Consider the following 24,595-nt stretch of genomic DNA (forward strand, 5'->3'; position numbering starts at 1 on the left):
TGCTCATTTCATAAATTTCTCAGCTTTCAGTTTTATAATTTATTAAGTATCAGTTTCACAGGTAAAAATTGTTCCTTACTATTGTTTTAATACCATTTCTTTGGCTACTTATTAGTTTGATTTTTTTCATGTGTTTTTTTATCATTTGTATTTCTTACTTTTGCGTCCTTCAGCCATCTTCCTGTGACGTATTTTTAATTTTCTTTATTGTTATTTACCTGTAACTGAGTTCTGCACAACTCTGTCTACTATATTCTTGCAAATACTTTCACAGTATTTCAGAAATCTATCTCTTCAGCAGAAAATATCAGATAAGATGTAATTTTTACATTTGAAGAAAGGCTTCTTATAATTTAGATAACACTATATAAAGCATTTAATTCTCATAAGAAAAAATACAATATAACTATTCACTAAAATAAAAATGTCATAATCAAGAGACTGTTACTTCTGTGAGGTTCAGGAGCTCCTCTTTCCTGTGTATATGTGTGTATACACACACACACACACTCTCTCTCTCTCCTTCTCCTTCTTTCTCTGATATAGAGTAGGTATTCAAATTTTTGTTGTATAAATACTTTCACCAGGAAAGCTTTTTAATAAGTTAGAACACATTATTTACTTTAAAACCAGGTTAGAACATCTTATTTAATACCTTAACAACATAAATAAATAAATAAAACATAAGGCCTTTTTCTGGAAAGTTGCAGATATTGACAAAGCACCTGGCTGAAGGGAACTTAATATGACAAGATTTCAAAAGTTAAATTCAAATTAAGGTCTACAGAAGTAGCCCAGAATTCTTCAACAATCAATACATCCTTTGGACAAGAGGAAACTGTTAACTTCATCACTGCCCTCTGCCGGTGGTATTATTTTCCTTTGATTTTCCCTCCATATACCGAATATTTGCCTCACAAAATTACTCCTGACCTGCCTCTGTATTTAAACTACCACAGCTAAAAATAGCCTAGCCATGTGGAATTTAGTAAGGCTTGTAGGAAAAAAACTGTGCTTCAATGAAGAGCTTTGCATTGTTCAGAGTACACCTTCCCAGGTTATCTAAGTGTGATTTTACGGGGACTCCGCACCTTTCATTGCCGTTGAACTATCTTACAAATCTCTAAATTGTAGATAACTGATAGTAATGCAAAAGAATTATTCACTATAGATGCAAATAAATTCTGTCAGGTAGAAATTCGACTGACCTCCCTTCCCCACTGCTGAAGGAGCCTGTTTTGCGTCCATTTCCAAATTTATTACAGTATTACTGAGCTATAAATGACTGTTGTTTTTTTTTTAACTCTCCTTTGATCTGGTTGTAACACCTGCCTGGTTCTCTCATTGCTAATAATGTTAATAAGCTTTAATGTTTGTCCATTTTATATCTATACGAGAGTCAAGATTTCACTTTTTCTTTTTAATTATTCTTTAACAGGCTGAAGCCAGGCTACATTTTCCCCTCACAGATCAACTTAGAAATAAAATGATTTGGGCCTGTAGACAATAGGGTTATACCCAAATGGCAAAAATCATTTCATTAGGACCAGTCTGTACTTACCAAATACTTATCATGTACTTGTCATGACCCTGACCAGTTTCATGGGGAAAGAATCCTATAAACAGTTATGACTGTTTGCCCTGTGATATGGTCAAAGTGCCATGGTGCTGCTTGGAAGGGGGTAATTAATTAGGAAGGGAGGAGAGAGAAGAGGGAGGAAGAGGAGGAGGAGTAAGGACAGAAGTCAGAGGAAGGTGAAACTAAAACAAACAAAACGTTCTCAGAAAAGTTTTTAAATTCTTACACATTAATGGACAACTGACTTTCATCATTTATTTACAAAACAAAATAACTGCACAAGGATGATTCCTGTGAATACTATACTGACTAGAAAGGATGCAAAAGCTATCTGTGGAATCAAGTTTCTTCTAGATGGGATGAAACAATTAGGGGAGGAGGCAGGTAGCAAAGACTGATGTGAATTTCACTCCTGTTTTGTGAATCAACTCCTAATGGTTCACTAAGGCTTCTACTTCTCATTTGACCAATATGACAGCTACTATACAGCCAACTTCAAAATCTAAACAGAAAATGCAAAAATAAAAACGCACTTTGAAGACATCATTATCTAAAATATAAAAATAAACTGAAGTAATAATGGTAGCTTTTTGATCCATATGAAAACACACAAAACATTATACATTTTATGTTGAAGTTCACTTGAAGCCCATTACCACCTGAAATACTTCTTATATAATAATTTACTACTTACAAAGGAAGATACCACTTACTTAGTTTGAATACCAGTTTCCTTTTACTATACAAGCAGTAAAAAATGCAAAATTTTTTACCTTGTGCTATAAATAAGGAAAACAACTGGTCACCCATAAGGCTCAAGAGATTTCTCTCACTGGCTTCCTTCCAGAATCTGGGACCTTTCAAAGAAGCAAGCAAAGCAATTTCCCGTTGCTATTGAAACTGTTTCTGACTCCTAGCATCATGCCATCCAGGAGACATTTCAATCTGGAAGAAGGTAGGATCCTGCGACTAGGTAAAGGATTTACTCCTAGCTTCAGACCCGCACACCCACAAGCTTATAGAGTTAACTTGAAGGAAAATTTAAAGTGGATAGGGATCAGCTGACGTGTAGAGAACACGGTAGGAAAGAAAAGGACTCAAGAAAAACCACAAGCCTTTAATGAAAAAAATGATTAACATAGGGTCCTATTTTGGACAGAATAATTAATACTTAAAGTGTGCATTACGTTTCACAATTACAATGGACTTGAAGGTAGAGTGTTTAACCTACACAACAATCCTAACAATCAGGTAAGAATATACTCATTTTACAGATGAGAAACCAATACTCAGAGGTTAACTTGTTCAAAATAATATAGTTTACAATGGATAAAGTTGCAGTCAAAATATAAGCTTTTTTTAATAATTCATTCATTCATTTATTCATTCACTCAGTCTTGGTGTTTCTATGCCTATCTCCTCAATATATTATAAATTTCTTTACAGTAGAGACTTTGATGCATCATTTTATTTACATAGACAGAAAACTTGCAAAAAATACTTGTTGAATGATGAATAATGAAATAATTTTACTAAAAAATAGAGCAATAAAAATATGAGAATGGCAAAGAAATACGGGAGGGTTTTCCTTTACTTAAGTAAAGATGAATTTGAGAATCAACCATAAGACAAACTTCATGATTTGAAAAAGAAAACATGTTTTAAATATATATCTGCTTTAATACATTTAAACATATATGTTTTATATGTGTGTAAATTCCCTTAATTACTGTGCTAGATAGAAATTTATATTTTTTATACTTAAAAACATCAGGCTGCATTAATATAAGACATTTATGATTTAAACTTTTGCCCAAAGAGTTATAATCAAAATGCATTTGGCAAATATTTTACCAAACCTTTCACTGTGTATGTGTGTGTATCTGTCTAAACGGAAAAAAAAAAATTTTAGTAGGATAAAAAATTCTCTGTGCTACAAATGCAGCATTCTCAAAAGGCTATGTTCTGGTAACTATCATAATCCTTCAGAAATTGTTTATATTATGATTAAAAATCACTGTGCTCCTATATTCCCACAAATAGTTCATATGGTAAAGAAATCAGTAAACTTACTTTTATGCGTAACATCTTTAACATTTGCTCCCCTTTCTGTGCTTGTGATTAAATGTAACATTTTGAAATCCCAAAGTTCTGAGAAAAACATAAATCCTTGTCTCACAGCTGCTGTTTGACTCTGGAAACACATGCATTTTCTTTTCAAGCATCTACCATCAAAACTCCCAAAGGGGTTGGACTGGAGAACACCTGCATCTCTTCATTTAGTTCCAATAACAGAGCCTAAACTCCAAAATTACAAAAATAGAAGCTCTGTTCAGCTGTAGTTACATTTTGCCCCTAATTCCCGTGAACAAAAATGCTAGGAGCATGAAATCATTCAGGCAAGCTCTGTCATCAAGAGGATAAGATTTTTTGCACCAGAAGCCCAGTGGGAACATGATAGAAAACTGGCAACAATTACAGATAAACTACATAGTAAAGTCCTCAGGGAAGAGAGAGGAAATGTAATAAGATAGATGGGTATAATTTTTACACATTTATGCCCAAACCACAAATGTGAATTGTCTTTAATTGCTACAATATATAAGCATTCTTACTCATGTGCCCTGTCAAAAATACTAAAAACATAACTTCAAGGCAATTCACTTAATTCTACATTATGAGGAGAATTTTCTGGAACAAAAAACCATTCCCCATAAATTAAAATTTACAATCTAAAATACCGTCTCCATTTTTAAAACTCCTTAACAATTCATATCCTAACCAACCAACTACGAATGGTCAAATAAGAGTGTGTGTGTTTGCTGATGTATTTTAATCCAGAAGGAAAATTACCTCCCCAATTTAAACATGAGTTTCCAGAGAACAGAATTATAATTGTGACTTTCCTTCCCGATAACAATGATCAAAAGTTGTACATATTTGATGGGTAAAATATAAAATAACTTTTAATATATGGCAACCCAGTAAAGTTAAAACCTTATATTTATTTCTGCAACTGATTATACCAGGGAATAGAAAGATCAGCTTAAACTGTATTATATTTAAACGACATTTTAAGAGGAATAGTTGTTTTAAATTATTTTTAAATATCCTCATAATCATTTAATTCTATTTTTCTAGTGTTAGGAAGAAATAGTTGTTTTGAGTTTTATATGTCAAAAACAAATACAGCATGATCATCTTACTTACACAAGTGACTACAGCCAGATACTTTAAGAGATTATCATCTTTAATAATGGTGAACCAAAATCAATTAGATGAAATTTCATAGAAGTGTGACATTCTTCATGTAAATTAATACATTTATTTAGATTATAAAATACAGAAAACTATCTTAACAGTAGTTTATGTGAAAAAGAACTTTAATTTCCAGTAGCACATAAGCTAAGACAAATAGTAACTAAATAGAAGTTCATTATATATACCTGGGAAATACACTCTCTACTTTGTGCTATGTGGAGGATTGTGTTAAATTTTATTTATTTTTTAATTTATTATTTATTTATTTTTGGCTGCCTCGGGTCTTCATTGCTGTGCGCAGGCTTTCTCTAGTTGCAGTGAGCGGGGGCTAGCTACTCTTCAATGCGGTGCGCAGGCTTCTCATTGTGGTGGCTTCTCTTGTTGCGGAGCAACGGGCGCTAGGCACGGGGGCTTCAGTAGTTGTGGCACACAGACTCAGTAGTTGTAGCTCGCGGGCTCTAGAGCGCAGGCTCAGTAGTTGTGGCACACAGGCTTAGTTGCTCTGCGGCATGTGGGATCTTCCGGGACCAGGGCTCGAACCCGTGTCCCGTGCATTGTTAGGCAGATTCTTAACCACTGCGCCACCAGGGAAGCCCTCGTGTTAAATTTTAAAAGAGACATTTTCAAACATGTAGTGGAAGTACGGCAACGACTCTGAAGGCAAATCATACGGGAAGCAACTAAAATAAATTTATTATGTTTAGCCTGGACTATTCAGGTTTTTTCCAAAAAAAAAAAGCTTTTGTGGAACATCTACCATATGCAGGGGAGAAAGAAGGAGCAATTAAGCTAGTGCTAGAATTTGCAGCATTAAGAGGCAAGTAGTGCCATTAACTGAAATTGAATGATGGAGTATAAAATGGGGTGGGGGAGATTACACTGAGTTTCGTTTTAAACATGTTAGGCCACAGTAAAATATCCACAGGGCAATGGTCAAGAGGTGGCTAAAATTTGGAGTTTGGATCTCAAAAGAAAATAAATGGACAAAGAGATATACTCAGATGGTTGGTTGCTAAACACACACACACACACACACACACACACACACACACACACACACACACACGGTGTTGATGAAATCATCCAAATAGAAGAGGGCTGGTGACATAATATCAGGAACAACCTATATTTAAGGCACAAAGGAAAGAAATGTACTTGAGGGGGGAAATGAATATAGTTCAGCAAGGAGAACCAAGAAACTACATTGTTGTAGTGTCAAGGATTGTGATCCTAAGCTTTTACCCTATAATGAATGATGTAGAACAAGGGTCCCCAACCCCTGGGCCATGGACTGGTACCGGTCCTTGGCGTGTTAGGAACCGAGCCACACAGCAGGAGGTGAGTGGCAGGTGAGCCAGCAAAGCTTCATCTGTATTTACAGCCGCTCCCCATCGTTCACAGTACTGCCTGAGTTCCACCTCCTGTCAGATCAGCGGTGGCATTAGATTCTCATAGGAGTGCAAACCTTACTGTGAACTGCGCATGTGAGGAATCTAGGTTGAGCGCTGCTTGTGAGAATCTAATGCCTGATGATCTGAGGTGGAGCTGAAGCGGTGATGCTAGCGCTCGGGAGTGACTGCAAATACAGATTATCATTAGCAGAGAGGTTTGACTGCACCGAGACCATAATAAATCAAATGCTTGCAGACTCATATCAAAACCCTATCAGTGAGTGGCAAGTGAAAACAAGCTCAGGGTTCCCACTGATTCTGCACTATGGTGAGTTGTATAATTATTTCATTATATATTACAATGTAATAATAACAGAAATAAAGTGCACAATAAATGTAATGCGCTTGAATCATCCCAAAACCATCGCCCGCCCCGCACTGGAAAAACTGTCTTCCATGAAACCGGTCCCTGGTGCTAAAAAGGTTGGGGACCGCTGATGTAGAAGACAGGAGACTCCTGAGTCAGACAAAGGACTTTATTACTCATGGCACAGCAAGCAGCATGAGTATCAACATATGTATTTGTATCAGTTCCCTTTGTCCCCAAGTTCCACAAAGACATATCCAGATGGATGCCTGCACATGCAGTGGAATGCACTCTAAGAAATGAATCCTGCACCTGAAACTAACCCAACATTGTAAATCAATTATACTTCAATTTAAAAAAAAAGAAGAAATGAACCCTGAGTTGAGGAACCAAATCTTTTATAATGGGCAGTAAGCATGCCTTCCATTGGCTCCAGAGGGACACTAGATCTATCTCCCAAATACTGTTCACTATACAAATATCCTTTAAAAGATAGTCTAGAATAAAGAGCAGTTGGTGTCTCCATTCACAAGATATACAAAAACGCAAAAGACATCAGATGTTATCTTTTAATACCTGAAGGCCAAGAAAGACTAAGGTTTCAACAGAAAAGGTACAGTCATACAAAAATGCCAATGAAACATAAGATAATAAGTTTTGTCAGGTATATTTAGGGCTGATATATTATTTCATGTCACTTATGAGACTAAGAAATGGAAGTTACAGTTCAACAGAGGACCTAATAGTAATTGAACCTAACAAAGAAAGATACTGTTAGATATTCTCTCCAATGGTAGATACATATATAAGGCGAAGGAAGAGGAGGAAGAAACATAGGGAGAGAAGAGGGAAGACGGTTAACATGTATTAAGGACTTACTATTTATCTGTCAAATACATTCATATCCTTCACTATCTGTCATAAATGTCCATTTATTCACTCATTCAACAAATGATTTCTCAAGCGTTCCATACGTGTCAGGAAATTTTAGGCGCTGGAGATAAAATGATAAGCAACCAGTGACAAACTCTGTCCTCACAGAACTCACTGTCAAATGGTGAAGACAGACAGCATTCAAATCACACAACTACATAAATATATACTGTCATTAAGTGTTATGAAAGAAACGTAGAGTGAACTATGAAAATGAATGTAACAGAGATACTTAATCAAATTGGGTGGTGGGGGGGTAGGGGAAAGGCAGCATCAGGGCTTTCTTGAAGATGTAGTAGTTGAGCTAAGATCTCAACACTAAGCTGAAGTCAACAGGTATAAGGTGAAGGGGTAAGGATAGTTTTAAGAATCCCAGACAGAAAAAAAAAGGCATATGCAAAAGCATAATCACAACTGAGAAACTGAAAGAAGGCCAAGAGATCTGAAACACATAGAAAGAGGGGGGCATATCAAAAGGACTCCTAACACTGACATAGAAATTGAAATGGATGGCCTGTAAGTTCCTTTGTTCTAAGTTGATAGTATTTTGTGATCATTTTATATTCGTAAATAGCAGACACCCTAAAGTTTATTTATACATTAATAACAGGGTTAACAAATACTAAGAACTTTTTAACAAGCAGAACCTGCTATAAATCATAGGCAAAATATAGCATATGAAAAAGAGCTAAAGTTTATATTTAAAAGAGAAGGGAAGAAAAATGTTTAGAACCTATTTTAAAATATTTTACATACATCAGTTATAGTCACCAAGTGCTTCTACCTCTGAAGGAGCCAAAGAAGTACCTAGTTTCTCTATTTATCTATACGAACATAAGAAACAGAAGTGTCACTAAACAGTTCCTGTGAATAGTAACCATGAATGCAGAATGTGGGCTGGCACACTGGACTCCCATAGGAGCCTTCAGCTCCTTCACTGTAATCAGAGCCAGTCAAGCAGAGAAAGTGATCAAGGGGGAGGAGGGAAATGTGCAAAGGGAGTTGCTAAGACTTCAAAGACAAAACAACGCTGTGACATCATGGAAGTGTGGCTCTTTTGACAGTGCTTAATACGAAGTAAAGAAAGAGATCCTCAAAGTTAAGAATGTGCAAGGCTGGGTGGTACAATGTTTAGCAATATGGATCCTAAGAATAAAAGACAAAATGATAAACAGCCTAAGACAGTGGGAAAATGTTATACAGTTAGAAGCCCCAGATTCAAGTTCAAAGTCTGACTTGTTCTGAGCCTCTATTTCCTCCTCTGTAAGACAAAATAACATTTGCTGTGCTGAACAGTCTTGTTTTATAAACAAATAAAACAATTTATATGAAAGTGATTTTTAAATTGTAAAATACTGTTTTTATAACAAGTTTTACTAATACTGCTAATATTTCTTTCAGTCAATTAATACTTAATTCTCATTAATAAAGCTGTCCATTCCCTCACATTCTGAAGTCAGAGTCAGAAAACTCTGCCTCTTTATCCTAATTGAGCTTCTCTCAAAACTCACTTCCTAATATAATATCCGCAACATTTTCTGGTCCCCACTTTTAATATCCCCCTTCAATTTGGCAGCATATGCACAAAGGCAGTTGTCTTCCACACATCATGCCATGATAATCAGAAGCCAATTATAATGATCACCAAACTCCTCTAAAATACACAATTTGCCTCAAATCAGTTAGCCAATCACTTACTACTCCACATTCCAAAACCTCTCATTCAAGTTCTATAAACAAATGGGAAAAGCTCATTAACAACCTCATCTGGATGGTCTGTCTCTAAAAAAGACAGCAGGGATTAATTGTGCTTTCCTTTCATTGTTCATCTAGAAGAGTTCAACTACCCAGCATCTTTTTTTTTTTTAAAGCAAACATCAATAAAGACTCATGTTCTATGCCATTTCCCTTAGGTGCTCCAGCCTCAAAAACCAAAGAAAAGCAAATGTAATCATCACTTACTTGCTCGTACATTCACTAAATATTTGTTGACCTCCTACTATATGTGGGATATTGTTCTAGACACTAGGAACACAGCAGTGACCAAAAAAGACAAAAATTCCAGCCATAATGAAGCATTAAATTCTAATAGCAGGGAAAAATAAAACCCAACAAATCAGTAACATATATAGTATGGCAGAGTGTGATAAGTACTAAGAAAAACTTTAGAATAGTGGGTAAATAAAATGTGTCTCTGTGTGTGTGTGTGTGTATGTGTGTGTATGCACATATATGCAAACAAGAGAGAAAAAATCTTTTATATACAGTGACCAGGAAACAACTTGCTGAAAGCGTGATATTTCAGTAAAAACTTAAAGGATTGTTAATAAATTATTTCTTCATTTAAAATTTATTTATAATTTGTTCATACCATCAGTCATATATAGACACACAGACACACACACACCTCCAATTTTAAATCTTATTACAGGAACATAAGATTAGTCAATATTACTTTAAAACTGGCTTTGAAAAATAATACTTATGCGCTCTCTCATAACCATATCATAAATACCTAAGCCATGAATGTGGGTGGCAATTCCCAAGATGGATGGAAAATTTAAATTTAAAAATACCCTAAATAAAGTATGTGAATGTAGTTTAAGTAAAAACACATTGGGGCTTCCCTGGTGGCGCAGTGGTTGAGAATCTGCCTGCTAATGCAGGGGACACGGGTTCGAGCCCTGGTCTGGGAAGATCCCACATGCCACGGAGCAGCTGGGCCCGTGAGCCACAACTACTGAGCCTGCGCGTCTGGAGCCTGTGCCCCGCAACGGGAGGGGCCGCGATAGTGAAAGGCCCGCGCACCGCGATGAAGAGCGGTCCCCGCACCGCGATGAAGAGTGGCCCCCACTTGCCTCAACTAGAGAAAGCCCTCGCATGAACCGAAGACCCAACACAGCCAAAAATAAAATAAAATAAATAAATAAAGTAGCTATAAAAAAAAAAAGAAAAGTGCTTTAAAAAAAAAAAAAAAACACATTACATTTTAGGATTAAAACACACCCAAAGGAATATTTTCAAAGCACCAAATGCATGATCACATTAAAATTTTACATGCAAATCCATAAGCATATCAATAAACGTAACACTAAAGTTGAAGATTAGGTGAATTTCCTTAACAGTAAGAAAAAAACTTTTTCCTAGAAATATCATAGGTATAATTTTTTTATAGTAGTTTACTTTTAGACCCATACTATAAAGGTTCAAAATGCAAATATATATTTGAGACCCTAGATATACATTTAAATTACAAAGAATAATACGAATATTGTTACGAGAAAGATCAGATTATTATTTAAACATGCTTGACTCAGTTCATTCTAATTGTGTATACGACAAAACAAAAAATGAAGAATCCCTGTCCAATTTAAGAATATGCAGTAGATTCTAATAAGCTTAGTCCCTTCTTAGGTATCAAAATTCTAACCAGATGGTCTGGTCATTCTAATAACATTTTAATGATCTTATGATTTGACAACAAAACCTACTGAAAACTACTATTTGGATAATTATATAACGGAGTTTCTCAAACAGCATATTTAAAGAATATAATTAAATAGGCATTAAAAAAAGCATGATGTTGGGACTTCCCTGGTGGTCCAGTGGTAAAGAATCTGCCTTCCAATGCAGGTGAGTCAGGTTCGATACCTGGTCAAGGAACTAAGATCCCACATGCTACGGGGCAAGTAAGCCCACGCACCACAACAGCTGAGCTCGTGCGCCTCAACGAGTGAGAGAGCCCATGTGCCCTGGAGCCAGCACACCACAACTAGAAGAAGCCCCCCGCGCCGCCAACTAGAGAGAAGCCCACGTGCCACAACTACGACCCGACTCAGTCAAAAACAAAAAAAGAGAAAGAAAATAAATAAATTAGGGGGAAAATCAAAAAGCATGATGTTTATTTAACCACCAATCCCTTCTCCCTAAAACCGGGGTAGGCAAACCACATAGGCTAAATCTCGCCCACCTCCTGCTTTGTGAATAAAGTTTTACTGGAACACAGTCACACTCATTCATTTACATATTGGGTATGATTATTTTTGTGTGCTCTAATAGCAGAACTGAACAGCTGAGACAGAGCCCATATGGCCCACAAAGCCTAAAAGGTTAGTTATCTGGCCTTTAGTAAAATGTTTACCAACCCCTACTTTAAAGGACTGGTAAAATCTTCTACCCATAGGCACAGTCTTACTTGGGTATTGGCCTCATCCTCACAATTTTTTCCTTAGGAAACCACACCCATCCTCATCAAGTTGAAAATGTCTTTTTGAGGAGTATTGTCTTTAAAGGCAAGCTGACTCAGGGGTTCTCAGACTCACCTTTCAAACACTAATTTCTAGTTTCTAGTGTGGATGCCATTCAGCTGCAAATGATACTATAACAAATTCTGCTTTCAAATGGTTTTGCATCCCTGCATATGTGCACTGCTTGGGACAGTCACCTCCATATAGTCTCTGTGTAGTTAGTTAATTACAAATCTTTTCATGGTTTCTACTTTGAACTTAGTGCAGTCATGCTTAACATATTTTCTACAAGCTACAGTTCTTGTTATATAATGTTAATTGAGCTCTACTCTTAGGCAGCTATTATTATTTCTAGCATCATTGTCTTGGCTTTACCAACTACATACTGACTAACTGAACTTATGGCTGACATCAGGCTCTACTTACTATACCTTTTTATCCCCAGTCTTCATTGATAGTTCCAGTATCTCCTCTCAACATGAGAGGTGTGGATCTGTTATTATGGTGTGAATAAAATGAAACAGATTCTAGGCAAAGTGCTTCTAGAAAAAAATTTAACTCTAAGAAATAAGAGCTTGACTTCTGAGTTTTTTCCTTTATTACAACATCAATATCTTTTCCTTTTTGTACAAGCACAGGAGGCCCAAACACCTAACTTTAACATGGCAAACTATGGGTCACAAAGTGCTACTATCCCAAGAAAAATATTTTCTCTTTGCAATGTTTTAAATTTCTTTTACTCCTTTCTATGTATTACATGATATATTTTAAAACTCAGTTGGGTTTAGTAGTAGTAGTAGTTGAATCTGAGATTAACTGTTATACATACAACTGAATTATCTCAATAAAATAGAATAAAATCATTACTGTTTGTAAACACATCATTTATCAAAAATGATACAAAATACTTCATTTGAATTTTCAAAGAGCGTAACTGCAGAGTGTATCCCAATGGACACAAATGAAAAAGAGAGGAAGAAAGAAATGGAGGGAGGGAGGGAAGGAGGGAGGGAGGAAGTTAAGGAAAGGAGAGAAGGAAAGAAAAAAAGTCCAATTTTAAAAGGCTTGCTGGAAAGGAAAATGCAAATAAGTGAATAATGATGTACTTACCGGAACTGTGGCAGTAGTCCATATACTGTGGAACTAGGACTGTGAAGGCTATTAAATCTGGAGCTAAGAGAGATTCTGGCTTTCTACTCTCATTGAGCCACTTGCTGCTATGAAGGTCTTTAGTGTCAGAAGGACCCTGAAGCAATGGAATTAACTTCTCTTTTCCACTCTCACCTGAACAGAAATATTTATGAAAAAGAAACTCTTACCAAATAAAACATAGGAGTACCCTGAAGATGTTTGATCTTAAAGTATACTAACATCATAATATAAAATTTCAGTTTATACTTGGTAATTCTAGCAGAACATTTAGTTATACTCTAAAGAGTATGACTGATAAAATTAAAAGCACTTTTAACTCTTAAAAGGTTGTTTTAATATTTAGCTAATGAATGTAGAACATGTTCAGAAAAGCTTATAAAACAACATGAACACACTGTATTCTAAATATTCAATGGAATCTGTACCTATTTAATCTTATCTAGACATTTAATCCACACTGGAAAAAGTTAAATAACAAACAGTTTAAGGAAAATATTATGAAATAAAATATTGGAAGGAAGGCGAAATCAATTACAACATTCAGTTGAAAAACAGCTGGGTTTTCTGTTTAATTTCATTATACTAACAACATTTTAATTTAATTTTTAAGTGTCATATACATCTATACCTCCTATTACCCCCCAAAAGTGTAAGAATAAACTTTCCTTTAATTTTCCCTCCCTCATAACCATTCTTAAAACTATGCAAAGATTTTTTTCCTTAAATAAAAATTAACCTATTAATGCCAAGAAGTATCATCCTGGCACAATTAACAACTTTTTTCAAGTAAAAATAAAAAAATTTAAAACCTCTGATTCATAGGAACAATGAGTAAATTCTTGTTTCAGTAACGCTCCTTGTAAAACGCACGGCCAATTCTCCTACACAGGCAATAAAGTTTTACACGGTCCAGCTGCACATACCTGGGGCTTTGGCACAAATTTTTATTGATCCCATGGTCCCAGAGGCACATTTGACCAATGATGTGCTGCAGTACTTCAATTCAACATTCTGGATTGAGCCCTCAAGAGTTGGCAGGGGATTCTTAGATTTCACACCTAATAAAAGAAAACTGCAAATGTACTAGCCGATTGAATTTAAATAATTTTTATACTCCTTCACCAAGGCATTTAGACTTAATTACACTTTAATTATCTACCTCAGATGTTCTTACGGTATTTGTGTTAGGCTTCACAGTTTAGTGTTTAGGAGTTAAAAAGATGCAATTTTAAAATAAATGGACTGAACTCGCATAACTATACTTATGCAAATTTGAAACAAATATTTGTTTAAAAATCAGGAGACTAAAAAATCATATTTGGTTTTAGAATATAGAGTAAGATTTTCAATTTGATACAAATTTAACTTATAAATTGAGTTTCATTTAGGCAGAGACATGTAATTTAAGCACGAAACTTCCTGAGTAAACAGCCTCCTCAAAATATCTTGGTAAGGTGGGGTGAAGAAAGAGAAACAAGATAGCTCAGAACAGCTCCTAAGTTAAAATACAATAGCTTATAAGCAAAATTGGCATCCCATGTGTAGCTAAAAGAAACCAAAGGGATTCTACATCAATTAACAAAAAAAGTGGATATTAACATCTCTACTATATGCTACTTGCTGAAGAACATAAAAGCACAGAAGGGAACAAATACCATGACATAAATGGTAGGGAAAACTTAATTCAAAAAGGAGAGACTCATTTTGGCCCTGAAGGGTAGGTGAGAATTAAAAAGGCAGAGAAACCTTAAGAACATTACACTAACATTACTGCAAACCACTAAAATAATGATAATGATGATGAACTCTAATCAACTAACATTTACTGGAGGACTTACTATGTCTTATACACACATCTCATTCAAGCCTCACAACAGGGCTGTGATAAAGATGTTATTGTTATCCTCATTTTTACAAACTGGGCTATAACGGCTTAGAGGAATTAAGTAATTTTTGCTCAGTCCTACAGCAGAGAGAAAGAGCTGAGGTGTTTAACACAATTTGATCCTATCACAGAAAACTTCACCACTCATTTCACCTATATTCATGAAGAGTGGCCTTCTTTTCCCCATTCCACATTCCAATCAAATATATATTATCCTTCATATTTGAAACTCCTTTAAGGAGAACTAAGTATGAATAATTAAGAAAATCATGAACTTTTTATGACAGATATATTAAACATTACTCTAAAATCTTTGATCTCAAACTGTGGTGCATTCAAGAAGCCCCATAGTCCTCCAAGAGTCTTCCTGAGATGTGGCCCAGGAACCTGCAGTTTAACTAACACACTACATGGTTTGCCAGTGGTTAAAGGACATCATCTTGAGAAATACCTTCTCACATAGTAATCTTTACTTCAGAAGGACCTATAAATTTACTAATTCCTATTTGACTGTTATATAAACATATATCAATTGGTTGCTCTTCCCCAATATTCACCACCTGTGTTATTTCCATTTGCAGTGGTACCTATTATCCTCAAAGTAGGAGTCTAAATGCTGTGTATTTATACATTTTTCTATGATTTTATCAGTTTTTATCAAATTCTCAAAATCTATGACTCAAAAAACTTAAGAAGCAGTATTTCAGAAAGTTAAATGATGCCAACAATACGAAATAAACATAGCATAGTAGTAATAACAGTAGTAGCAGTACTACTGGTTATAGCACCTAACATTCAATGACTAAGTGCCATGCACTATGCCCAGTTTGTTATTTTTATTCATCTCAAAAGAAAAAAAAAAAGGTAGCTATTACTATTCCACTTTACATTCAGGAAAACCAAGGTTTAGAGAAATAAGGATTTTGCCCAGGCTCAAGTCAGAAAGTGGGCAGGCGTGGTTCACTTTTCTCTTCATAAGAAAAGAAGCTGAGCTACCCTGCATATTTAACATCTACTGTGGATGCAGAAGTTATAATCAGTGGATAATTTACGCTGCTCCAATCATTATGTTAAGTGATGAGAGGGATACAAAATGGAATAATACCCTCCTCTAACTCTCAAGCCCCCAGAGTCAGACTCTCATTCTATGCCAATTTTTTTTAAAAACTTAAAGAATCTAGATAGTGATGAGCAGACAAGAGCTAATCAAAGATTCTCTCAAGGGTTACTGATGGTGTTAAGAACCAAAAGATTGAATTAGTTCTGGTAGATGCAAAAATAAAAAAATATGAATAGACAAAAATGGCTTTTTAAAAAATTATTTTATAAGCTGCTTCTTTTACAGTTTACACCAAGTTTAGGACTCTACCTTGAATCTCAAATGATACGTCTTTGTTAATATCTAATGCATGCTGTATATAAGACTCTTATCAGAAGAAGTTACCGGAAACCTCTTCTGATAAGAATCACTTATACATATATAAAGCATCTTAGTTTAGACTAATACTATCAAGAAATTATTTCACTTTTTATGATCATTACATTTCTCAGATTTTTTAAAAAATATTTATTTATTTGTTGACTTGGCTGCGTTGGGTCTTAGTTGTGGCATGCAGGATCTAGTTCCCTGACTAGGGATCAAACTCAGGCCCCCTGCATTGGGAGTGAGGAGTCTTAGCCACTAGACTGCCAGGGAAGTCCCTCTCAGATATGTTTAAACTTGTTTTAGTAACTAAAACATCCTGCATACTTTCTCCTTAAGAAAACTTTTTCAAAAAGCAATTTGTTTTTAATGGTTCAAGCTCAGATTTTTAAAAAGATAATTATAGTCATCTTTTGATAGACTTCAACAATGGAGAAAAACTGCTAGTAAAAAATAACCTCAGTAATGTAAATTATGGACTTTGGGTGATTATGATGTGTCAATGTAGGTCCATCAATCGTTAACAAATGTGCCACTCTGGTCGGGGATGTCGATACTGGGAGAGGCTGTGCAGACCAAGAAGGAGGCAGAAAGTATATGGAAAACCTCATACCTTCCTCTCAGTTTTGCTGTGAACCTAAAATTACTCTAAAGAAGAAGAAGTATTAATAAAAAATAATTTAAAAATAAACTTGGTTTCTTTCCACTCTACCATCAAACCAAAATTTGTAAAACACCCCAAACATAAGCACTAGGGAGGTAGGAAGGAGCAGAGTCTTGGCATTGCACAACTCAGGGCACCATTCACACTTTTTTCTGTCTACATGAATGCAGCTTCCTGAAACTGTGAAAGGAAACCTCCTGTTAGGAATGCAGTATGGTGAAACAAAAAGACCAAAAGCTCTGAAACTGAAAAAGCAAGCCTTCAGATATAGGTAGCATTACATATCTAGTAGTTATGTGGCTTAAGGCAACACACTATTATTGTTCCATGTGGAGGCCAAAATACTGCAGTTATTGTTCAAGGTATTTAACTCTGAGAAATCTGCTGAACTTTTTACAGAACTTAATTTAGGGAAGAGGTGCAAAATTTTGATAAGATGTACAGTCAGCTGACATGAGTCAATAGGAAAATCACAAAGACAGTGACAATACCTTACATTTGAAATAATGACTTTACAAAGTATTACAAAGCACTCTCATGTGGATTTACTCAAATATTGCTGTCATATTCTACTAGAGGAAGGGAAGAGGGACTCCCTAAGGCACTGCAATTGAAATACAACTTTACATGGTATACACTTTCAATGGAATAATCTAAAAATAATAGTGAATTTTTGTAATACAATTTAATATAAAATAATGCACTGTTACTTTTTCTCCTTAGAGTATTTTTCTGAAAAATATTAACTCTGAACACACATTCTTAGTCCTGTGGTGCACCCTTAGCTCAGATTCTTTTTACACCGCCTTTCTTGCCCAACATAATTCTCCTGGCCTCACAGACACGTTAACCCCCCCGTGTTCAGTAATCAACTTACGATCACTCTTATAATTATCATCTATAAATCAGAAGATGAAATAATGAGAATGACCTGTATATCTGTGTGGAAGTAAAAGATTAAGGAGTCAAGCCATATGTAAGTTTACCTCTGTTTCCTCCTTAATTTTTACGGGCCTAAACCAACAAAGAAATGAAAATGAAAAGATAAGCACTATATGTGCAACTTTCAAAGAGGCAAGAACTGTCATCAAAATTTCAGAAGATGGATGCTGATGAACAAGTAACAACAAGATGACTTAGAGAAAAGTGCCCGTGGGTTATTAAACTAAGAAGCAAGTTGATCTGCAATAAGCCCTGGAAAGATAAGAATTAAAGAAGCCAGGCAGTTCAGAGGGCAGGAATGCAGATAAGGCTAAAAAGATGAGCAGTGACTGAAAGTCTATCTAATAACCACACATCCTTTGTTTTAATTGGTGAAGCCACACAACTACCCCACACTCATCCTGGCAAAAGACTGAAGGGTTCACGCTGGAGAGGTTGAACCAGAAGGACTTTGAACTAAGGAATAATACCAAGGAAAAGGTTGCATGCTAAAAATGGGAGATTGTCTAAAAATCTATATAAAATAGATGTACTAAATAATGAAATCTCCTTTTCTTTTACTCTCTAAGGACACTGAATGCCAGAGTTACAACCTGCAGGAAAGAAATGGAGGGTTTTCTATCTTTGAAAACTGGCCAGTCCAAGAAAAAGGAACCAGAGATACTGATAACTGATTATCCCCAAACAACAACAACAAAAATGATAAGTGTGCAATTCCCCTACAATAACACCAGCCATTCAATAAGCTCCAACCTCACACACAAGTTCCCAATTAGTTATTTAGTATTTTATTCTACAATATGAGGGCTCATCAGAAACTAGGTATAAATCACTAACATGAAAAGGAGAGATAAACAACAAACACAGAAAAGGAACTTGGGGTAAAAAGACAATGCTGGGAACAGAAAACTTAGGTAATAATAATTATATTATTGTATTATACTTACTACTACTACTACTACTACTGCTGCTGCTGCTGCTGCTATCCTTGGAGGGAGTACAGAAGACACTAGAACAAGAACAGCATGTTTAGCTGAACTTTTCAAAGAACAAAAAATAGCCATTAGAAATTAAAAACATGATGTTAATTCTCCTTAAATTAATATAATAAGAAAATAAAGGTGAGGAAATCTACCACATAAATTAAAACAAAAAAATCCAAAGAGACTGAAAATGGGCCAAATGACCAATAAATGAAAGGATCAGCATAAACAATCAAATATCTGAAAACCAAAAGTTCTAGGAAGAACTATTAAAACAAAACGGAGAAAATAATCAAAGAAATAATTCAACAAGGTCTCCCCAAATGAAGTACATGAGTTTCAAATTAACAGGTTGCACCACGTATCCAGTGCAACAAATGAAAAAACAAATATCAGGGGTAAAGAGAGAAGCTCCTAAAAGTTTCTGAGATAGAAAAGAAACAGATGCATAAAAACAGAAAAATGTTAATACATAAACATACAACATACAATTAGAATGGCATCAAACTTCTCAACAGCAACACCGGAAACAAGAAGACAACAAAGCAATGCTTTTTAAAGTCTGTAGAAAGATCATTCCCAACCTACAAATCTACATATACACCCAACTACCTTCACATATGAAGGCAGAATAAAGATTCACTCAAACATGCCATATCTGAAAGAAGTTTACTTCCTTTGCTAGAAAGACAGCTACAGAACTGTGCTCTACCAAAAAGAGGAATAAATCAGGAAAGAATAATATATGTGATCCAAGAAACAGGGGATCCAATATAAGAGAAAAGGGAATTTCCAGGACAATGATAAAAGGAAACTTCAAGACACCTGTAGCAGATTCAGAAGGAAACAGAGATGGAAACAGGAGGAAAGTACACTAAAAGAATAATGACTACAAAAATTAAAACTAGGGACTTCCCTGGTGGTCCAGTGGGTAAGACTCCGCGCTCCCAGGGCAGAGGCCTGGGGTTCGATCCCTACTCGGGGAACTAGATCCCACGTGCGTGCTGCAACTAAGAGTCCACATGCCGCAACTAAAGATCCCGCATGCTGCAACTAAGACCCGGCACTGCCTAAATAAATAAATAAATAAGGTATAAAGTACTTTAAAAATTAAAACTAATTATCTAATGCATCTGAACATACTGAGAGAAGACATGCTTCTCTAAGAATTTGGGGGAATTCATATTAAGTATATGGAACACTAATGAAACAAAAAAAGGCAGTTATTAACTCTAAGGATAAAAGCTGCATAAGAAAAAACATTTAAAGGTAGTATACTATAATTCATACATACATGGTCATAATATATTAATACTGAATATATTTTTAAGCAAAAGCTGTGATATAATTAGATGACTTAGGAGAAAAGAAGAACAGAGATACAGACAGTGAGTATTGGCCATAAAAGCTAAATCCTCTTAGTAGGTGAAATAATGCCATCCCGCCCTCACTCAAGATGCCCATATCCTAATCCCAGAACCTGGGAATATGTTCTTAACATGGCAAAGGAATATTAAGGCGCAAACAGAATTAAGGTTGCTAATAAGCTAATTTGAAATGCGAAGATTATCCCATACTACCCAGGTAGAACCAATATAATCATCAGGGTTCTTAAAAATGAAAGAGGAAGGCAGAAGAAGAGAGTCAGAGAAACACATGTCATGACAGAAGCTCTACCACAGAAATCTTCTGGCTTTGAAGATGAGGGATGAGGGCCACAGACCAAGGAATGCTGGTGGCCTACAGAAGGTTGAAAAAAGCGAGGAGAACGGATTCTCTCCTAGAGGCTTCAAGAGGAACACAGCCTGCTGACACCTTGATTCTAGTGAGACTCATTTTAGACTTTAAACTACAGAACTGTAATAAAATGAACTTATGTTGTTTTAAGGCATTAAGGTTGTTGTAGTAGAAAGTATGTTTACAATATCTAAACATGAAAAATAAGAAAATTTCAATATAAGCATTTTATTTAGAAATTTAGAGGTAAATATCTAAGAATGAGCCAAAAATGACTGCCCTTAAAAAACCAGTGAAGATTATAAGGGCCCACAGAACTGCCCTTTTTGTTACAAGCTTTACAAAACTATAATTTAATAAAATAAAACAAAAGGTCATTCAGGACATTCAAGCAGCCAGGACGCATTCTAGATACACAAACATAATAAAATCATAGGATAGTGAACCAATAGTAAAGGTTTCCGTAGAGGGAAGAGGTAAATTCCTTTAAAATACGCATTGAAGGAGTAGAGTTATTAGGGAACGTTATACAAAATAGCAATAGCAAAGAGCTTCTAAATGGTTGATATTGTAGTAAAAACGAAGCATAATCATTTCAGGGGAAGAATAAGAGGAGAAAGCAAAAGGAGAGGAAGATTTATCACATGAGAAGAAGGTGGAAGTCTTAACAAGAGCGGCTGGGCAGGCAAGAACATATAGGTGGACCAAGAAAGCTGGTTAGTTCCGAGGCTCAATAGGTGACAAAGACTGCAAATGACCTCCTGTGATAAGACATGCAAACAGGAGACAGCAAACTTTAAAAGGTAGTGGTTGTTTTGTTATTGTTGTTGATGATAATGATTTTATTGTTTTTAACATGGAAAAGCAGATGAAGTGACAGCCTAGGGCTAAACCAAAATATTTGGGTAAAAATCACTTACTATTTTGAACAGAATATAAAATATAACCATTGAACTATAACCAATTAAATGACAGAAAACAAAAAGTAATCTCAAAAGTATAGCTCACAGTGATAATTAGGTGATAGAATTGAACTATCACAAGGAACATATTCACAAGGAACAAAACACAAAGTCTTCTATAGCAAGAGCTTACTTTTCATTGTCCCACCCTCACCACAATCTCTGTCCATTCTGCTGTAGTTTCCAGCAAAAAGAGAGTCAACAGGCATTTACTAAGTATGTACAAATCTGGTTCTCTCAGTCTTTTTTTAACATCAACAATGGCAAATAAACATTTGGCAAGTAAAGACTCAGCTTCATACTGACAGAATGATGAAAAAGGTGCCCTAACTTAAAACAATATATTCTGCCACCTAGTTTATGACATAACTCTTAATGTAAATATTAACAAAATAAAGTCTGCTTCTAACTCTAAAATTCCATGAATCAGAATCTCGATCCTACATGTCACTGTCATACTAGCCACGTACATTCCTCGAAAACTAACTTGCAGTATCAATAAGAATTAACCTGCTCTTCTTCAAGATTACTTAACTTTGTGCTACGATTACAGGTGAGGGAATTTAGACATTTCTGGCTATAAGGAACTAGAAAAATAAATCTTTTCATGTGGAAGGGGGCAGAGCCTGGTTAGAATACTGAAGAACTTACAACTTCTGGACATAGTCTAACAAGAAGACTTCAGTAACTCATTTAGACTTCATGGGCTTAAAAGAAGAGAATTCCAGATAGCTTACCAAAGTACCTCAATTATAACAGATGTTCAAGAACAAAGAATTTTCTTTATCCTTGACGTCTTCACTACCAAGTGTGGAAACTAAAAAACTAACATTAATGTTGGCAGATCATATCATTAATTTCTTTTCCCTTAGGCTGCTTTTAAAGATTTATGCTTGTCTTTAGCACACTGGGGTTTCACCACAACGTATCTACTTAGAAATTTAGGTTTATTTTTCCTGTTCGGGATTTATGATTCTTAAATCTGAAGATTCACATCTTGCATCAATTTTGTGCGGTAAAAAAGAAGTCTCTAAATAGTGCCTCTCTCCTAGTTTCTCCTTCTGAGAGTCTTATTAGACCTATACAGAATCCTCTCATTCTAGTGACCAGATCTATTGACTAGTATTTCACATTTTCATCTCTATTTTCAGTGCTGCATTCTGGATAATTTCTTTATATCCACCTTTAAGTTCACAACTAGTGTCTGTAGCTATGTCTAATCTACATCATTCATTCAGTGACTTCTGACCTTCCATTTTTTTAATTCTCTAGTCCTTATTAACAATATCTATGCCTCCCTCCTATTTTCAACTCCATCTTTTACTTCTTTAATAATTTTAAACTTAGTAATTTTATACTCTTTTTCCAGTTATTATATTACTGAAATTCTAGGAGTCTATATTGGCCATTGGAGGTCTGTGCTCTTGGGGGATTATTTTCAAGTCGTTAGTAACTTGGGATTCTGGGCTTACATTTCAAAAGGCTTTCTTTTTTAAACACACTGCCAGAATTAAGGGTATTTGCCAAAGCAAATATTTGTGTTTACTATTAGATACCCAGAGATGTAACCAGTCCACCCAGGATCACATTTTAAGTTAACTTATTGGTTTGATGGTTCCTAGACCATGAAGAAATTAAAATCTGAGTGCTGACAGGACTGTGGTTACAAATTCTCAGGGAAAGCACCCTCCATCTTCCCCATCAAGGCCAAAACAAAGAAGCTTCTTTGTTAAAACGAGAGTGGGGCAGAGTTTTAAAACAGTCCATCTTTCCACTAGTCCTTAGAAGTTATGAGCTTAGGGAAATGGAAATCACGTCCCAATTCCTCCTTTCTTGTCCCCACCCCGTTCTGGTGATTAAAAGCCAAACCCACTGGTAACTGAGGTTGCCACAGACCATTAGGACAGTCAAAGCATGAATACCTGCTTCCTACTCTGGTTTTTCGTTTCCTCCTTGTTTGGGAACTTTTTTTTTTTTTTCTTGCAGGTTCAGCAGTTCACTTAGCATTATATGTGTTATGCATTATCCAGCATGGGTGTTCGTAAAGGAAAGGATTTCAGGTTAATTAGCATACCATGCTACCAGGCACAGAAGTCACATCACACTATGCTATACGTTTCTTAAGTAAACATACCTCGTAATTGAATTTTTTCTCCCTAGGATTTCATCCATGATAGATGAGGAAGTAACAAGTATTTTTTGAGGTTAAACACTGCAGGTTATGCAGAGACATTAAACACATTATAAATCCCAAAATGTACTGGTTTAACTACTTTGTTTCCATAACTGTAAAGTGGGTATAATTCACCAGCTACCTTACAGAATAATCCTAAGCCCCGAAATGATAAGTGGATGGTGGTTACCAGAGCATCTGGCATGTAAGTATTCACTAAATGTTAGCTAGTATATTCTCACTGTTACTATTACTACAAACAACACAAGCTTATCGGGGAAGTTCAGTTTATATACATTAAGGAGTAATAAGGCAGTTTACTAAATGATACACTAATCACTACACTTTTATTCTAGTATAAACTCTGCCACCAAATAACTGTGTAATCTTAGATTCAAAATCTCTGTGGCTCAGTTTCCTCATCTGAAGAAAACAAAAAAGAGTGGTAGTATTTGATTACAACTAAGATTTCTTTAAGCTTTAAAAACCAATGATCAGCTGCAGTGTAGGAGATTAAAGACTGTATAATGGGATACGGAAAGGAAAAGTGGCCTTTCAAGGGAGCAATATTGTCACATACCATCAGTATTTTGTTAAAGGCAAAGAAAAATTACAGTAATTAAATGAAGCAGTCATTATGTTTCTGTACCTATGACAGAAAAAATATGGACTAGGTAAAGTCAGTTAATGACTTTAGTGAAAGATGAGAAAAATTAATTTATATTTAATTAAATTTTATTTATAAATTGATACTGCAAGAATAACTTTTGAAACCTTTTATATCTCCCCCTAGCCTCTAGAGCTATAATGTCTGATAATGAATAATTAATTACTACTTTATGATATAAATAATAAAGTCATGCATTATTAGATTGGGTTTTTCTATACATAAAAGT

General features: G+C 35.4%; 1 protein-coding gene across 3 annotated transcripts in view; it reads right to left on the bottom strand.

The window, feature by feature from the left end:
- VPS13B (vacuolar protein sorting 13 homolog B) overlaps positions 1 to 24,595 on the bottom strand; it is a 775,748-nt gene that overhangs the window by 525,388 nt on the left and 225,765 nt on the right. For 2 of the 3 annotated variants that reach the window (XM_036830846.1, XM_036830848.1), the window contains exons 18-19: positions 13,854 to 13,988; positions 12,889 to 13,062 (exon numbers count right to left, since the gene is read on the bottom strand). In XM_036830846.1, coding sequence (XP_036686741.1) covers positions 12,889 to 13,062; positions 13,854 to 13,988 — 309 coding nt within the window. Of the gene's footprint in view, positions 1 to 3,627; positions 3,878 to 12,888; positions 13,063 to 13,853; positions 13,989 to 24,595 lie in introns of those variants that run through there. The other variant, XM_036830849.1, reaches the window with a different exon arrangement.

This window comes from Balaenoptera musculus, chromosome 17, assembly GCF_009873245.2.
Source record: "Balaenoptera musculus isolate JJ_BM4_2016_0621 chromosome 17, mBalMus1.pri.v3, whole genome shotgun sequence".
Taxonomy (NCBI): Eukaryota; Metazoa; Chordata; class Mammalia; order Artiodactyla; family Balaenopteridae; genus Balaenoptera; species Balaenoptera musculus.